Source organism: Oncorhynchus gorbuscha, linkage group LG09 (genome assembly GCF_021184085.1).
Source record: "Oncorhynchus gorbuscha isolate QuinsamMale2020 ecotype Even-year linkage group LG09, OgorEven_v1.0, whole genome shotgun sequence".
Classification (NCBI taxonomy): domain Eukaryota; kingdom Metazoa; phylum Chordata; class Actinopteri; order Salmoniformes; family Salmonidae; genus Oncorhynchus; species Oncorhynchus gorbuscha.
Genome location: NC_060181.1, coordinates 12,152,712 through 12,169,493, shown reverse-complemented (window position 1 = coordinate 12,169,493; position 16,782 = coordinate 12,152,712). Strand labels below are relative to the sequence as shown.

General features: G+C 44.8%; 1 protein-coding gene across 1 annotated transcript in view; it reads left to right on the top strand.

Moving 5' to 3' along the window:
• The first annotated feature begins 4,380 nt into the window (after window positions 1–4,380).
• LOC124042692 (cell division cycle-associated 7-like protein) overlaps window positions 4,381–16,782 on the top strand; it is a 17,850-nt gene continuing 5,448 nt past the window's right edge. The window contains exons 1-6 of the mRNA XM_046360781.1: window positions 4,381–4,500; window positions 12,917–13,042; window positions 13,154–13,294; window positions 13,785–13,879; window positions 13,991–14,231; window positions 14,401–14,457. Of these exons, the coding sequence (XP_046216737.1) occupies window positions 4,483–4,500; window positions 12,917–13,042; window positions 13,154–13,294; window positions 13,785–13,879; window positions 13,991–14,231; window positions 14,401–14,457 (678 nt within the window). The 5' untranslated portion in view covers window positions 4,381–4,482. The remainder of the gene's footprint in view (window positions 4,501–12,916; window positions 13,043–13,153; window positions 13,295–13,784; window positions 13,880–13,990; window positions 14,232–14,400; window positions 14,458–16,782) is intronic.

Genomic DNA, 16,782 nt, shown 5'->3' with positions numbered 1-16,782 from the left:
GCTTGGACAGAGTAGAACATACTGATCTAGAACATTACTCAGTTAAGGCTTACAGTAGATGTTCACTATCACACTGACTGATCTAGAACATTACTCCGTTAAGGCTTGTGTACTACACTGGACTGATCTAGAACATTACCCAGTTAAGGCTTGGTGTAGTCACACTGACTGATCTAGAACATTACTCAGTTAGATGTGTACTGTGTGTAGTCACATGACTGATCTAGAACATTACAGTTAGATGTGTACAGTGTGTCACACTGACTGATCTAGAACATTACTCTGTTAAGGCAGTGCGTATACACTGGACTGATCTAGAACATTACAGTCTGTTAACTGTGTGTCACACTGACTGATCTAGAACATTATCTGTTACTGTGTGTGTGTTCAGGTCGTCACACTGACTGATCTAGAACATTACTCTGTTAAGGCTTGCCAAATCACACCAGATGGGAACAGATGCCATACTGACTGATCTAGAACATTACGCACGTTAAGGCTTTTCACATGTCTGATCTAGAACATTACCGTTAAGGCCTGGTCCTGCCATACCACTGACTGATCATAACATTACACATTGTTATTAGATGTTATAACATGACTATTAGAAGTTATTATATTGTTGTTCACACTGACTGATCTGAAGAGATTGTTAAGGCTGTTATTTCAATGACTGATCTAGAACAGATTTACTCTGTTAACGTGGCTGACTGGGTTCAATCCCAGTCACACTGACTGATCTAGAACATTACCCCGTTAAGGCTTGGCGTAGTCACACTGACTGATCTAGAACATTACTCTGTTAAGGCTTGGCGTAGTCACACTGATCTGATCTGATCTAGAACATTACTCTGTTAAGGCTTGGCGTAGTCACACTGACTGATCTAGAACATTACTCTGTTAAGGCTTGGCGTAGTCACACTGACTGATCTAGAACATTACTCTGTTAAGGCTTGGCGTAGTCACACTGACTGATCTAGAACATTACCCCGTTAAGGCTTGGCGTAGTCACACTGACTGATCTAGAACATTACTCTGTTAAGGCTTGGCGTAGTCACACTGACTGATCTAGAACATTACCTGTTAAGGCTTGTCACACTGCTGATCTAGTCACACTGACTGATCTAGAACATTACCCCGTTAAGGCTTGGCGTCGTCACACTGACTGATCTAGAACATTACCCCGTTAAGGCTTGGCGTAGTCACACTGACTGATCTAGAACATTACTCTGTTAAGGCTTGGCGTAGTCACACTGACTGATCTAGAACATTACTCTGTTAAGGCTTGGCGTAGTCACACTGACTGATCTAGAACATTACCCCGTTAAGGCTTGGCGTAGTCACACTGACTGATCTAGAACATTACTCTGTTAAGGCTTGGCGTAGTCACACTGACTGATCTAGAACATTACTCTGTTAAGGCTTGGCGTAGTCACACTGACTGATCTAGAACATTACTCTGTTAAGGCTTGGCGTAGTCACACTGACTGATCTAGAACATTACTCTGTTAAGGCTTGGCGTAGTCACACTGACTGATCTAGAACATTACTCTGTTAAGGCTTGGCGTAGTCACACTAGTACATGCACATGTATCTACAGTATTCAGGTGTTTAGGAGCAGGGCAGCACTGCTATAAGACTATTTATTGTGATAGTGACTGTATTTATGTTTCTCTAAAGGAGACAGACTGTGACGGTCCTGTGTGCCAGATGAGACGGCAGCTGTATAAAGACAATAATAAAAGTGTAAAGCTATACAGGGTAACGGTGAGATGTGTAAAGATAGTGAACTGTGTATACAAAGGTTTGAAGTTGGAGCTGAAATGCTGGAATGTTTCAAACAGGAGATAAGGAAATGATTGTTACTGTCCTGTGTGATGTCAAAATGGGGGGAGGGGCAACGGAGGGGAAAAAAAGAACCAATGAAAAAGCGAGTTTTGTTGTTGTTTTCTTGCCGTGGTCATGACGATGTAAAGTTCTGTTTTAAAGAATGTTGTTGTGTTTGCATGACGTGAAGACCCCATGAGATCACAATGCAAGACCACAGATCCTATTCTATAATGCCCTACGTTTGACCAGAACCCATGTGGCCCTGGTCAGAGTAGTGTACTATATTATAGGGAATAGGGAGCTCTGGTTAAAAGTAGTGTACTATATAAGCCAGGGAATAGTGTGCCATTTCAGATTTGCTATAAGGCTTTATTCTTCTGTAATATTGTTGACTTGTTAATATGGATAATGTTATTACTATAATGTAGGGTTTCCCAACCCTTTCCTCAGGTACTGGCAGATATTTCACATTTGAGTTTTAACCCTAAACTGCCAGCCAGGTTCAGTTAGTCAACTAATCATCCACCCGTTAACTAATTGAATCAGGTATGTCAGTTCAGGGTTAAATGTGAAACGTTTAGGGGAGGCCAGAGAAAATAGTTGGGAAACACTGCTATAATGTTATTATTATTATTATTATGATGTTTGAGATGTTATTATTTATCTGTTTAAAAGTAGACTCCCCAATATGACATCATAAAGGAGCGGGTCAACTGCTTATAGCAACATCATCATCAACAGAATTCAATGCTGCCACTATTGGCTCTGCAACTATTGTCTCCAAATTGTGCCCTCCCTTGAGGAGATTTGAATTCTCTTGTTGTTATTGTTGTTGTTATTGTTTCTGTTTCCCCGCTGTATATGATGCCATATTGCTGAGTGTACCTTTAGGGAAAAGAGAAACACAGAGCAATATGCCCCTAACTGCTGAAGCCACTCGTCTTTTCTAAAGAGCGTTTTACTACATACAAGTTTTACTTGAGATGATGAATAAATTATAGGTTTTATGTCATATTAAACATTGTGTCGCTAGTCACTGGCTCTGTGAATATATGAGAGAGGAAGAGTAGAGAAAAAGAGTGGGAGGGAGGGAGGAGTGGGGGAGGAAGATAAGGAGGGAGGAGGATAAGGAGGGGGGAGTGGGGGAGGAAGATAAGGAGGGAGGAGGTTAAGGAGGGAGCAGTGGGGGAGGAAGATAAGGAGGGAGGAGGAATAAGGAGGGAGGAGTGAGGGAGGAAGATAAGGAGGGAGGAGGTTAAGGAGGGAGCAGTGGGGGAGGAAGATAAGGAGGGAGGAGGAATAAGGAGGGAGGAGTGAGGGAGGAAGATAAGGAGGGAGGAGTGGGGGAGGAAGATAAGGAGGGAGGAGTGGGGAGGAGGATAAGGGGAGGAGGATAAGGAGGGAGGAGTGGGGGAGGAGGATAAGGAGGGAGGAGTGGGGAGGAGGATAAGGAGGGAGGAGTGGGGAGGAGGATAAGGAGGGAGGAGTGGGGAGGAGGATAAGGAGGGAGGAGGTTAAGGAGGGAGCAGTGGGGGAGGAAGATAAGGAGGGAGGAGGAATAAGGAGGGAGGAGTGAGGGAGGAAGATAAGGAGGGAGGAGGAATAAGGAGGGAGGAGTGAGGGAGGAAGATAAGGAGGGAGGAGGTTAAGGAGGGAGCAGTGGGGGAGGAAGATAAGGAGGGAGGAGTGAGGGAGGAAGATAAGGAGGGAGGAGTGGGGGAGGAAGATAAGGAGGGAGGAGTGGGGAGGAGGATAAGGAGGGAGGAGTGGGGGAGGAGGATAAGGAGGGAGGAGTGGGGAGGAGGATAAGGAGGGAGGAGTGGGGAGGAGGATAAGGAGGGAGGAGTGGGGGAGGAAGATAAGGAGGGAGGAGTGGGGGAGGAGGATAAGGAGGGAGGAGTAGTGGAGAGAGAATGTAGTTTCTGCACTATGGAATACTTTTTTCTAAATAAGATTATGTTCCTAGTCACTTTTAAAAAGAAACCCAAAAGGCAATAATACCAAACATCATCAGGAGATAATAAATATTTGTTGTCGCCATGACAGAGATTTGTTTAATGTAGTCTTAATGTACTCTGATCCAAAAGCAATTAGGCCCAGATGCAAGTTTGCTACAATCATGTACTGTCTTTGATATTACTTATTGCAGACAGACAGCACGTGCAGTACAGCTGTTACGTTATTTGTTACAAGAACAGAACGTAAAAAAAAGGTTAGACAGTGTGGTCACAGATGGAGCAATGACAATGGGTTAGTTATTAAAATCTGTGAGGTGTTTCTGTTAGGCCCACATGGTATTTTTGCCGCGAAGCTGTGGAGAGGGCGGGATTCGGACTGTTCCATTCTGTATCCGGGGGGAGTTATAAAGATACTCAGAGCAGAAACTCATTGTAATCATAATACAACTTAATTCACTCTCACTGTCGTTTTCTAACGACTTCTACATACAATTCAAATATTCTGCGCTCACAAAAAAAATATTATTAAATCTGGAAACATATTTGAACTAAACTCGAAACTCAACTACTCCCCTGCTTTTTGAGACAAGTACCTGAACTCGTGTTGTTTTTTAAAACCATTCATTCATTGATTTTGTTGAGTGAACTGCATGACTTCTGAGAGAAAGAAAAGCCGTCTCTCAAACGAGTTAAAATGCTGTTATCAACAAAGGTAAGTTATGTTTAACAGTTGCAACTTTTATATCGTCCCGTTTAGCTAAAACACTGGGGAAATAGCTATACACATGATACGTCTTAGTGGTATAGTCCAATCCAGGGACCGAAGGCCATTTGCTCCACTTTGGACCAAAACTAAGGAATAGGATAAATGATGTCATTAAATGCCCAGTTGCGAATTTCATAAAATGAAGTATTGATAGCTTGTGTCATAGCTAGATATCAGTGCTACAGTATTTTAATGTGAAATTGGCATTGGAAAAACGTTTGGTCCATTGTTTACCTTCTGTTAGTGGGCCACTCTCATTCACACTACGATGCCGCTGCTCTGTAATGGCCTGATCACCTGTCCATCATCAGACTACTATGTTCCATATTATAAGGAGATCAGAGCCAGCACAGTATGGCAGTGCTCTCTGTACGCCAGTGTGAAAAGGCTATTATCTATTACAGTGTAGCTTTATCACCTATGTATAGGGGAAACTATAGGATATTTTATAGGAAGTTCATTTTAAGTGGCTTTGGTTTTAAAGCGTCAATGAGCAGTTCAAATAAAAGCGTACTCTGCCCGTGTTTCGCTAAAAAGCTGAGGGATGGGGTTGAAGAAAGTTAACCTTCCTTAAAATCATAGACATAGCTCTGATGCGGGGACTTTTAACATTCATGCCAGTGATGGAGTCAAGTCCTTAGTGTTTCAGTCCGAGTCTTTTATACTCGAGTCACGAGTTCCTTGGTAAGTTAGTGCTAAAAGCTGCGGTCCAACCATTTTTTATTTATTACACTGTTGCACATTTGCAAGGCTACATAGATTATACAGCTATGTAACATTTGTAAGGCTACATAGATAATACAGCTATCTAACATTTGCAAGGCTATCTAACATTTGCAAGGCTACATAGATAATACAGCTATCTAACATTTTCAAGGCTACATAGATAATACAGCTATCTAACATTTGCAAGGCTACATAGATAATACAGCTATCTAACATTTGTAAGGCTACATAGATAATACAGCTATCTAACATTTGCAAGGCTACATAGATAATACAGCTATCTAACATTTGCAAGGCTACATAGATAATACAGCTATCTAACATTTGCAAGGCTACATAGATAATACAGCTATCTAACATTTGCAAGGCTACATAGATAATACAGCTATCTAACATTTGCAAGGCTACATAGATAATACAGCTATCTAACATTTGTAAGGCTACATAGATAATACAGCTATCTAACATTTTCAAGGCTACATAGATAATACAGCTATGTAACATTTGTAAGGCTACATAGATAATACAGCTATCTAACATTTGCAAGGCTACATAGATAATACAGCTATGTAACATTTGTAAGGCTACATAGATAATACAGCTATCTAACATTTTCAAGGCTACATAGATAATACAGCTATCTAACATTTGTAAGGCTACATAGATAATACAGCTATGTAACATTTGTAAGGCTACATAGATAATACAGCTATCTAACATTTGCAAGGCTACATAGATAATACAGCTATGTAACATTTGTAAGGCTACATAGATAATACAGCTATCTAACATTTTCAAGGCTACATAGATAATACAGCTATCTAACATGTGCTGTTGTAGCTAGTATGTTGACTTATGCATAATATCGCATTGTATTCGTCACATATTTCTAAACAATAGACTAACAGTGAAATGCGTACACACGGGCCGTTCCCAACAATGCAGAGAGAAAGAACATAGAGCGATGATAGAAAAGTAAAACATAATAATAATAGATTGGCTGTATACACTGGGTACTAGTACCAAGTGGATGTGCAGGGGTATGAGGTAATTGACGTAGATATTTACATATAACTATGAATAAAGTGACATAATAAACATTAGCAGCAGCGTCTGTGATGAGAGAGAACTTAGTGCAATAAGGGTCAGTGCAGGTAGTCCAGGTAGGTATTTGGTTAACTATTTATCAGTCTTATGGCTTGGGGGTAGAAGCTGTTCAGGGTCCTGTTGGTTCCAGACTTGGTGCATCAGTACTGCTTGCTGTGGGGTAGCAGAGAGAACAGTCTGGGGGGCTGGAGTCTTATACAATTTTTAGGTCGTTCCTCTGACACCGCCTGATATAGAGGTCCTGGATGGCAGGAAGCTCGGCCCCAGTGATGTACTGGGCTGTCACCTGTAGCGCCTTACGGTCAGATGCCAAGCTGTTGCCATACCAGGCGGTGATGCAGCCAGTCGAGATGACTGTATGGTGCAGCTGTAGAACTTTTTGAGGATCTGAGGGCCTGTCATGGCAAATAATGCCCCTGGCCAAAACGTGTCCCGCTCTGCATCACAATGGGATCCGATAAACTATTAGCGTCCGTTGCTATATCAACGGTGCGATGACCTAATGATTAGAATTGTGGAGATCATTACAGCCATAATGACGTTCTTTTCATCATTGCTATGCAAACAAGGCCCGTTGCTGTGACAATTACGCTGTTTTAAACAAGTTTTGTTTAGCTAATAAAATGAAAACATGACTTCAAACTACTTTTGGGTGCCTTGTTAACATGACAACATGACATCCAATGGCAAAGAAAACATGTCATCTGCTTGTTGCATCAAATCAAATCAAAGTTGTTGTCACGTGCACCGAATACAACAGGTGTAGGTAGACCTTACAGTGAAATGCTACCATACCTTAAATGCTGCTCTAACCGTGTGTGTGTGTGTGTGTGTGTGTGTGTGTGTGTGTGTGTGTGTGTGTGTGTGTGTGTGTGTGTGTGTGTGTGTGTGTGTGTGTGTGTGTGTGTGTGTGTGTGTGTGTGCGTGTGTGTGTAAGTAAAGAAATAAAACAACAGTAGAAAGACATTTGAAAATAAGAGTATCAAGTCTGTATACAGACACCTGTTAGTCAGGCTTATTGAGGTAGTATGTACATGTAGGTATATACAGACACCTGTTAGTCAGGCTTATTGAGGTAGTATGTACATGTAGGTATCGTTGAAGTGACGATGCATATATGATGAACAGAGAGTAGCAGCAGCGTAAAAAGAGGGGTTGACGGGTGGTGGGACACACTGCAGGTAGCCCGGTTAGACAATGTGTAAAGTTACTCACCTTACAAAGTCCACTCCATTCATATGCAAATCACAATTTTATTTTAACCTTCCCTTATCTACATTGAAATAATATAATTTCAGTAGTCTGCTATTATGATTAATTTTTGTTCTATCTCGCATAGCTCATTAATACACCCTTGTGGTTGAACGATATATAGATAGATAGATCTAGATAGATCGATAGATAGATCGAGATCGATATAGATAGATATCAATAGAGATAGATAGATCTATTGTAGGTCTTTAGGAAACAACAATGAATAATGTGGAACAAATAAATACCATAAAAGGATATGTTACAATAATGAACCCCTTGTGAAACGGCTGTGAAAACCAACCTGGCAATATTTAAGATTTTCAGATGTAAACTTTAATATTTTTTGGCAGGGTTGTGTCATTAATTTATTTTCACAGATTTCTTCTTTTTTTTGTACACTCACATGGCAATCGTAGACTAAAAAAATGGAATTCTGGTGTGTGCAAAGAGAATTACCTTCAGGTTGTTCTCCCACCCTTCCTGGTACCAATCCAGGGACTTGCCCATGGCAGTCTGGAGGGTCTGGTTGGTCCATTCATCAAACCTGGTGGGGGGTTGGAAAGCGATATCTATTGACAATGTAAGATATTGAAATATGTCTGATTTACGTACCATACAAAAACAAATTGTAAAGCTAAATAAAAGAAACCATTGGTGACAGAATATAATCTATAACAGCCGTACCTTGTTCCAGCGTTCATGACCTCGGTCACTCAGGATGACCTCGAGAGAACAGATGTCCGTCATCGCCATGGCGGTGGCCTCGCCAGTCTGTCACTCAGGATGACCTCGAGAGAACAGATGTCCGTCATCGCCATGGCGGTGGCCTCGCCAGTCTGTCACTCAGGATGACCTCGAGAGAACAGATGTCCGTCATCGCCATGGCGGTGGCCTCGCCAGTCTGTCACTCAGGATGACCTCGAGAGAACAGATGTCCGTCATCGCCTTGGCGGTGGCCTCGCCAGTCTCGTCCTTGACGGGTATCATACAAAATAAAATAAAAAAATGTTTGGTTCCAAGCACCCTTTTTTTAATGGGTTTTACAGAAGGGAATTTATAGTTAAGCACGTTCTCTTCCTGTACTGACCTTAATGGTTGTTGGCTCCACCCACTTGGTAAAGTGGTCGGTCGCCGTCAGACACCAGCTGTTGCCATTCCTGGATTTCGTGAAGGGTCCGATGAGGTCCGCCCCAAACATTTAAAGTGTTTGAGAGAAGATGACTTTATTCTTACCTGTATCTGGGTCATACAGTAGGCAGATGTTCATACATGTAAGGATACTGACACACACACATTCTATAATATTGAACTCTGCTGTGGTCAAAATAAAGCAACCACCGCAAAAAAAACTTATCAGGGCAAAATTTGAATTGGGACACTTACATGTGCCGTGGTAAAACATCTTTGATGGGCTTCAACTCCGGCGCCAACTTCTGGCAGGCTAGACAGGGCACTGACCTTCTCTCTCTTTGTTTTTTTTTCTCTCTCTCTCTCTCTTTGTTTTTTTTCTCTCTCTCTCTCTCTCTTTTTTTTTTTTCTCTCTTTTTTCTCTCTCTGTTTTTTTTCTCTCTCTCTCTCTTTGTTTTTTTCTCTCTTTCTCTCTCTCTCTTTGTTTTTTTCTCTCTTTTTTCTCTCTTTGTTTTTTTCTCTTTTTCTCTCTTTGTTTTTTTTCTCTTTTTTTTTCTCTCTCTCTCTGTTAGTTCCCATAATTGCTTACTATCCATTTGAACAGGTTTAACTTTATAGCTAGACGCCTCAATGTGACAGACATAACTATATCAGTGGAGGCTGCTGATGGTATCAAATGGAAACCACGTGTTTGATACCATTCCATTTACTCCATTACAGACATTATGAGCCATCCTCCCCTCAACAGCCTCCACTGAAGTACATGTATAGCTAGCAACATGTAGATGACCAACTAGCTTGTTGAAAATGGTTGTACATAGCTAAATCCATCCAGTTATCTAATAGAAGTTCATTTCTCTGAATGTTGCACCTGTTTTCGAGATCAGTGGTGCCTTCATAGTACCTCGCCTCGTTGACAAGATGAAATTAAATCTCCTTTGAGGGATGCCATTGAAGTGCAAGCTACATACAAACAGTAACACTTACAGTAGCTAGCTAACGTTAGCTAAATAACTGTCTGGCTAGCAGACAAGGCAGGCTGAGGTAAATAAGTAGAACTACAGTAGCTAGCAACGCCAATCTAAAAATAGATTAAATTTTCTTCCTATTTCACAGTATTTTCTTTATATAGACAAATGTATTGTATTTTCGGTCTTCTGAAATGGCAGGTAGTCAGCAGGTTGTCACCGTCAAAAACAACATCCTTGGAGAACAATTCTGAGGTAATAATTTTGCATGGACTGGGCGAGTGCTTATGCGGTGAAATAGAACTAGGACTGCCCATGTCCTCCTTCCTTCGCGACCACTACGAGGTCAAATAGAGCCAAGCAACCGGCATAGCAGTGGATGCTTAGGTTCAATACCTAATACGGTCTGAATTTTGCAAATTCTAGCAACAGCCCTAGCAACAGCCCTAGCAACAGAAGCTAAAACTCATTGAATCCCATTGTGATGCAGGTTGGGGACAAAACATTTTTACATGACAGGCCCATGCCAAATCTTTTCAGCCTCCTGAGAGGGAAAGGGTGTTGTCTAGCCCTTTTCATGACTATTGTTGTGTGTGGACCATGATAGATCCTTAGTGATGTGGACACCGAGGAACTTGAAGCTCACAATTCGCTCCATTACAGCCCTGTTGATGTGAATGGGGACGTGCTCGGGCCCCTGTTTCTTGTAGTCCACGATCGGCTCCTTTGTCGGGCTGACGTTGGGGGAGAGGTTGTTGTTCTGGCACCACACTGCCAGGTCTCTGACCTCCCTATAGGCTGTCTCATCATCGTCCGTGATCAGGCCTACCACTGCCGCTTTGTCATCACACTTAATGATGGTGTTGGAGTCATGTGCAGCCACACAGTTGTGGGTGAACAGGAAGTACAAGAGGGGACTAAGCACTCAACCCTGAGGGGCCCCCGTGTTGAGGGTCAGCGTGGCAGATGTGTTGTTGCCTACCCTTACCACCTGGGGGCGGACCGTCAGGAAGTCCAGGATCCAGTTGCAGAGGGAGATATTCAGTCCTAGGGTCCTTAGCTTAGTGATGCGCTTGGAGGGCACTATGGTGTTGAACACTGAGCTGTAGTCAATGAACAGCATTCTCACATACTGTAGGTGTTCCTCTTGTCCAGGTGGGAAACAGCAGTCTTGAGTCCAATAGAGATGGCGTCATCTTTGGATCTTTTGGGGTGGTATGCAAATTGGAGTGGGTCCTGGGTGTCTGGGATGATGGTGTTGCTATGAGCCATGACCAGCCTTTCACAGCATTTCATAGCTACAGATGTGGGTGCTACGGGGCGGTAGTCATTTAGGCCGGTTGCCTTGGCATTCCTAGGCACAGGGACTATGGTGGTCTGCTTGAAACATGTAGGTATTACAGACTGGGTCAGGGAGAGGTTGAAAATGTCAGTGAAGACACTCGGAGCATGCGCTGACCAGCTAGCGAGTACACATCCTGGTATTCTGTCTGGCCCTGCGGCCTTGTGATTGTCAACCTGTTTAAAGGTCTTATTCACATCGGCCATGGAGAGCGTGCTCACACTGTTGTCCAGAACAGCTGGTGCTCTCATGCATGATTCAGTGTTGTTTACCTCAACGCGAACATAGAGGTCATTCAGCTCGTCTGGTAGGCTCGCGTCACTGTGCAGCTCGCTGCTGGGTTTCCTTTTTGTAATCCATGATAGTTTGCAAGCCTTGCCACATCCGACGGGCTTCAGAGCCGGTTTCGATCTTAGTACTGTATTGACACTTTGCTTGTCGGATGGTGTAACAGGATTTATAATAAATGCCCGGATTCGTGTCCCACTCCTTGAAAGTGTCAGCTCCAGCGTTTAGCTCAGTGCGTAATCCATGGCTTCTGGTTGGGATATGTACGTACGGTTATTGTGGGGACGTTGTCGATGTACTTATTAATGAAGCTGTTGACTGTGGTAAACTCTTCAGTGCCATTGGATGAATCCCGGAACATATTCTAGTCTACGCTATTGAAACAGTCCTGTAGTTTAGCATCTGCTTCATCGGATCACTTCCGTTTTGAGCGCTTCACTGGTACTTCCTGTTTGAGCTATTGCTGGTAAGCAGGAATCGGGCGGATAGTCAAGTGGAGTCATGAAAATCGTGACTTCGCTCCGTGTCCTGGACTTGAGTATTACAACACTGATCCATGCCATCAAAATTATAGTTTTAACCATGTTTTAAGGCTATATGCTGAGTGTAAAGAACATTTAAGGACACCTTCCTAATATTGAGTTGAGCACCCCCCTTTTGCCCTCAGAACAGTCTCAATTCATCAGAGCATGGACTCTACAAGGTGTCCAAACTGTTCCACAGGGATGCTGGCCCATGTGGACTCTACAAGGTGTCCTAACTGTTCCATAGGGATGCTGGCCCATGTGGACTCTACAAGGTGTCCTAACTGTTCCACAGGGATGCTGGCCCATGTGGACTCTCCACAGGGATGCTGGCCCATGTGGACTCTACAAGGTGTCCTAACTGTTCCACAGTGATTCTCAATTAGTCGGGACATGGATTCTACAGGGTGTCGAAAGCCCTCCACAAGGATGCTGGCCCATGTTGACTCCATTGCTTCCCACAGTTGTGTCAAATTGGCTGGATGTCCTTTGGGTGGTGGACCATTCTTGATACACACAGGAAACTGTTGAGAGTGTGAAACTCAGCAGCGTTGCAGTTCTTGACACAAACCGTTGCGCCTGACACCTACTACCATACCCCGTTCAAAGGCTCACAATCCATGTCTCAATTGTCTCAAAGCTTCAAAATCCTTCTTTAACCCGTCTCCTCCCCTTCATCTACACTGATTGAAGTGGATTTATCAAGTGACATCAATAAGGGGTCATAGCTTTCACCTGGATTCACCTGGTCTGTCTGTCATGGAAAGAGCAGGTGGTCTTAACGTTACCACCGCGTATTCTTCATATAGTGTTTGTTTACATTTACAATGTTTACAAACATGGAAGTAAAACAAGCTTATATTTTGGGTTCTGATGGGGTACGACAGTTAAACTAAGCTCATGAAGCATTTAGAAGATATATTCTTTAATAATCAATAGGTGCATTTCAGTAATTGAAAATGCAAATAATGTATGTATCAAATGCAGATTGCCCCTTTTTTAATCTGTTGCCCCTCCTCCCCTAGACCCCCAGGGCCCTGGCGGCCATCTTTGAGAGTCCCAGTGATGACGAGGACTTCCTGGGTTTCGCCGTGCCAGTGCTGAGTGACAGCGAGTCAGACAGCCTAGCCTCCGAGGACTCTGGGAAGCCGGTTGGTAGCTGCTGATCATTACACCCCTCCACACACACACAGCAATCCTTGTTTCTTTATTCTGCTACAGTTAGCCATTGAAATAATCATTCCATCTCTCCCTCTCTCCAGGCCATGTCTTTCAGGTCAAAGTTTGTGACCTCGGAGTTGGTTAGTCTGTTTAGCCATTCCGACAATGAAGAGGAGGAGTTTGAGGGCTTCAGTGAGGAAGAGGAGGAGAAGAGGGGTTCCAGAAGCAGGACGAAGGCTATGGTGAGACCTAACTTGTCCTCTCTTGTCTCTCGTGTCCTGTTCTGTCTCCTGTTCTCTCCAGTGGGATGTGCGTATGAGGATTCTTGTCCTCTCTTGTCTCTCGTGTCCTGTTCTGTCTCCTGTTCTCTCCAGTGGGATGTGCGTATGAGGATTCTTGTCCTCTCTTGTCTCTCGTGTCCTGTTCTGTCTCCTGTTCTCTCCAGTGGGATGTGCGTATGAGGATTCTTGTCCTCTCTTGTCTCTCGTGTCCTGTTCTGTCTCCTGTTCTCTCCAGTGGGATGTGCGTATGAGGATTCTTGTCCTCTCTTGTCTCTCGTGTCCTGTTCTGTCTCCTGTTCTCTCCAGTGGGATGTGCGTATGAGGATTCTTGTCCTCTCTTGTCTCTCGTGTCCTGTTCTGTCTCCTGTTCTCTCCAGTGGGATGTGCGTATGAGGATTCTTGGTTATAACATGACTCATCTTTCCTCTTTTCTCTCATTCTGCCGTTCCAGTGCATAGAGGAGGAGAGCGATGAGGACACAGGGTTCTACTCTGAGGGGGAGGAGCCAGACACACACAAGAGGAAGAGTCTCTGTGTCGCCTTCAGGTGTGTGTACCTGTGTGTCCGGGTTTTCGTTAGCCGGCTTTTTGCTTTTTAACCTGGAAGTACCAGTCGGTGGAAATACATTTTTGAATTATACTGATAATTCTGCTTCAGGTTTCCCACAAAAAGACTCTCTGCCCAGAAAGGGGAGGCGCCAATCAACGTCGCCCCTCTGGAGAGGAGAACCAATGAGAGGCTGCATCTAAAAAGGGGTTTGTCTCAGGAGTCCAGTGGGACGGAGACACAGGGTCAGAAACCGCCCCCCAAAAATGGGACGGTAGGAAAAGAGAAGATGGAGGTCGAGTCTCGGGTTCTAAATAAACGAGCCAAGAACATCCAGGAGAACAAAGCCATGGTACGTAACCTCTAACCCTTGACCGGGGTCGTCGTGTCCCTCAGTCAGAAATACTACTGAACCCAAACCCTCTTTTTTTCACTCCTCTGATTCCTGTCTCTTGTTGTTATTATTGTGTGTATTTAAACGTGTCTTCTCAGCTTCTGGTTTGTTGTTGTTGTCCTCCTAGTTGGCCAAGCTGTTTGCTGACCTGACCAACATGTCTGAAGTCACCTCGTCTCCGACCGTGAGTACATTGCACACTAGACTGAGCTACAGTTTGTTCGAGATTTAATTTACAGGCTCATTCCACCAAGTGAGGTGCCTTTTCTGAGTAATGTAACACGTTTTAGATTCTGGTAATTCATACTAACTGAACCTGCAAGTCGAGGATGCAATGTGAGAAGGAAAAGTTGTTTTCTTGTGTTGTGTTGCAGGTAGGGAATGGAAGGGTGTTGTGTTGCAGGTAGGGAATGGAAGCGTGTTGTGTTGCAGGTAGGGAATGGAAGCGTGTTGTGTTGCAGGTAGGGAAACGTGTTGTGTTTAGGGAATGGAAGGGTGTTGTGTTGCAGGTCAAAGCGTGTTGTGTTGCAGGTAGGGAATGGAAGCGTGTTGTGTTGCAGGTAGGACAAAGCGTGTTGTGTTGCAGGTAGGGAATGGAAGCGTGTTGTGTTGCAGGTAGGGAATGGAAGCGTGTTGTGTTGCAGGTAGGGAATGGAAGGGTGTTGTGTTGCAGGTAGGGAATGGAAGCGTGTTGTGTTGCAGGTAGGGAATGGAAGCGTGTTGTGTTGCAGGTAGGGAATGGAAGCGTGTTGTGTTGCAGGTAGGGAATGGAAGCGTGTTGTGTTGCAGGTAGGGAATGGAAGCGTGTTGTGTTGCAGGTAGGGAATGGAAGCGTGTTGTGTTGCAGGTAGGGAATGGAAGCGTGTTGTGTTGCAGGTAGGGAATGGAAGCGTGTTGTGTTGCAGGTAGGGAATGGAAGCGTGTTGTGTTGCAGGTAGGGAATGGAAGCGTGTTGTGTTGCAGGTAGGGAATGGAAGCGTGTTGTGTTGCAGGTAGGGAATGGAAGCGTGTTGTGTTGCAGGTAGGGAATGGAAGCGTGTTGTGTTGCAGGTAGGGAATGGAAGCGTGTTGTGTTGCAGGTAGGGAATGGAAGCGTGTTGTGTTGCAGGTAGGGAATGGAAGCGTGTTGTGTTGCAGGTAGGGAATGGAAGCGTGTTGTGTTGCAGGTAGGGAATGGAAGCGTGTTGTGTTGCAGGTAGGGAATGGAAGCGTGTTGTGTTGCAGGTAGGGAATGGAAGCGTGTTGTGTTGCAGGTAGGGAATGGAAGCGTGTTGTGTTGCAGGTAGGGAATGGAAGCGTGTTGTGTTGCAGGTAGGGAATGGAAGCGTGTTGCAGGTAGGGAATGGAAGCGTGTTGCAGGTAGGGAATGGAAGCGTGTTGCAGGTAGGGCATGGAAGCGTGTTGCAGGTAGGGAATGGAAGCGTGTTGCAGGTAGAGAATGGAAGCGTGTTGCAGGTAGAGAATGGAAGCGTGTTGCAGGTAGAGAATGGAAGCGTGTTGCAGGTAGAGAATGGAAGCGTGTTGCAGGTAGAGAATGGAAGCGTGTTGCAGGTAGAGAATGGAAGCGTGTTGCGTGGCAGGTAGAGAATGGAAGCGTGTTGCGTGGCAGGTAGAGAATGGAAGCGTGTTGCGTGGCAGGTAGGGAATGGAAGCGTGTTGCGTGGCAGGTAGGGAATGGAAGCGTGTTGCGTGGCAGGTAGGGAATGGAAGCGTGTTGCGTGGCAGGTAGGGAATGGAAGCGTGTTGCGTGGCAGGTAGAGAATGGAAGCGTGTTGCGTGGCAGGTAGAGAATGGAAGCGTGTTGTGTGGCAGGTAGAGAATGGAAGCGTGTTGCGTGGCAGGTAGAGAATGGAAGCGTGTTGTGTGGCAGGTAGAGAATGGAAGCGTGTTGCGTGGCAGGTAGAGAATGGAAGCGTGTTGCGTGGCAGGTAGAGAATGGAAGCGTGTTGCGTGGCAGGTAGAGAATGGAAGCGTGTTGCGTGGCAGGTAGAGAATGGAAGCGTGTTGCGTGGCAGGTAGAGAATGGAAGCGTGTTGCGTGGCAGGTAGAGAATGGAAGCGTGTTGCGTGGCAGGTAGAGAATGGAAGCGTGTTGCGTGGCAGGTAGAGAATGGAAGCGTGTTGCGTGGCAGGTAGAGAATGGAAGCGTGTTGCGTGGCAGGTAGAGAATGGAAGCGTGTTGCGTGGCAGGTAGAGAATGGAAGCGTGTTGCGTGGCAGGTAGAGAATGGAAGCGTGTTGCGTGGCAGGTAGAGAATGGAAGCGTGTTGCGTGGCAGGTAGAGAATGGAAGCGTGTTGCGTGGCAGGTAGAGAATGGAAGCGTGTTGCGTGGCAGGTAGAGAATGGAAGCGTGTTGCGTGGCAGGTAGAGAATGGAAGCGTGTTGCGTGGCAGGTAGAGAATGGAAGCGTGTTGCGTGGCAGGTAGAGAATGGAAGCGTGTTGCGTGGCAGGTAGAGAATGGAAGCGTGTTGCGTGGCAGGTAGAGAATGGAAGCGTGTTGCGTGGCAGG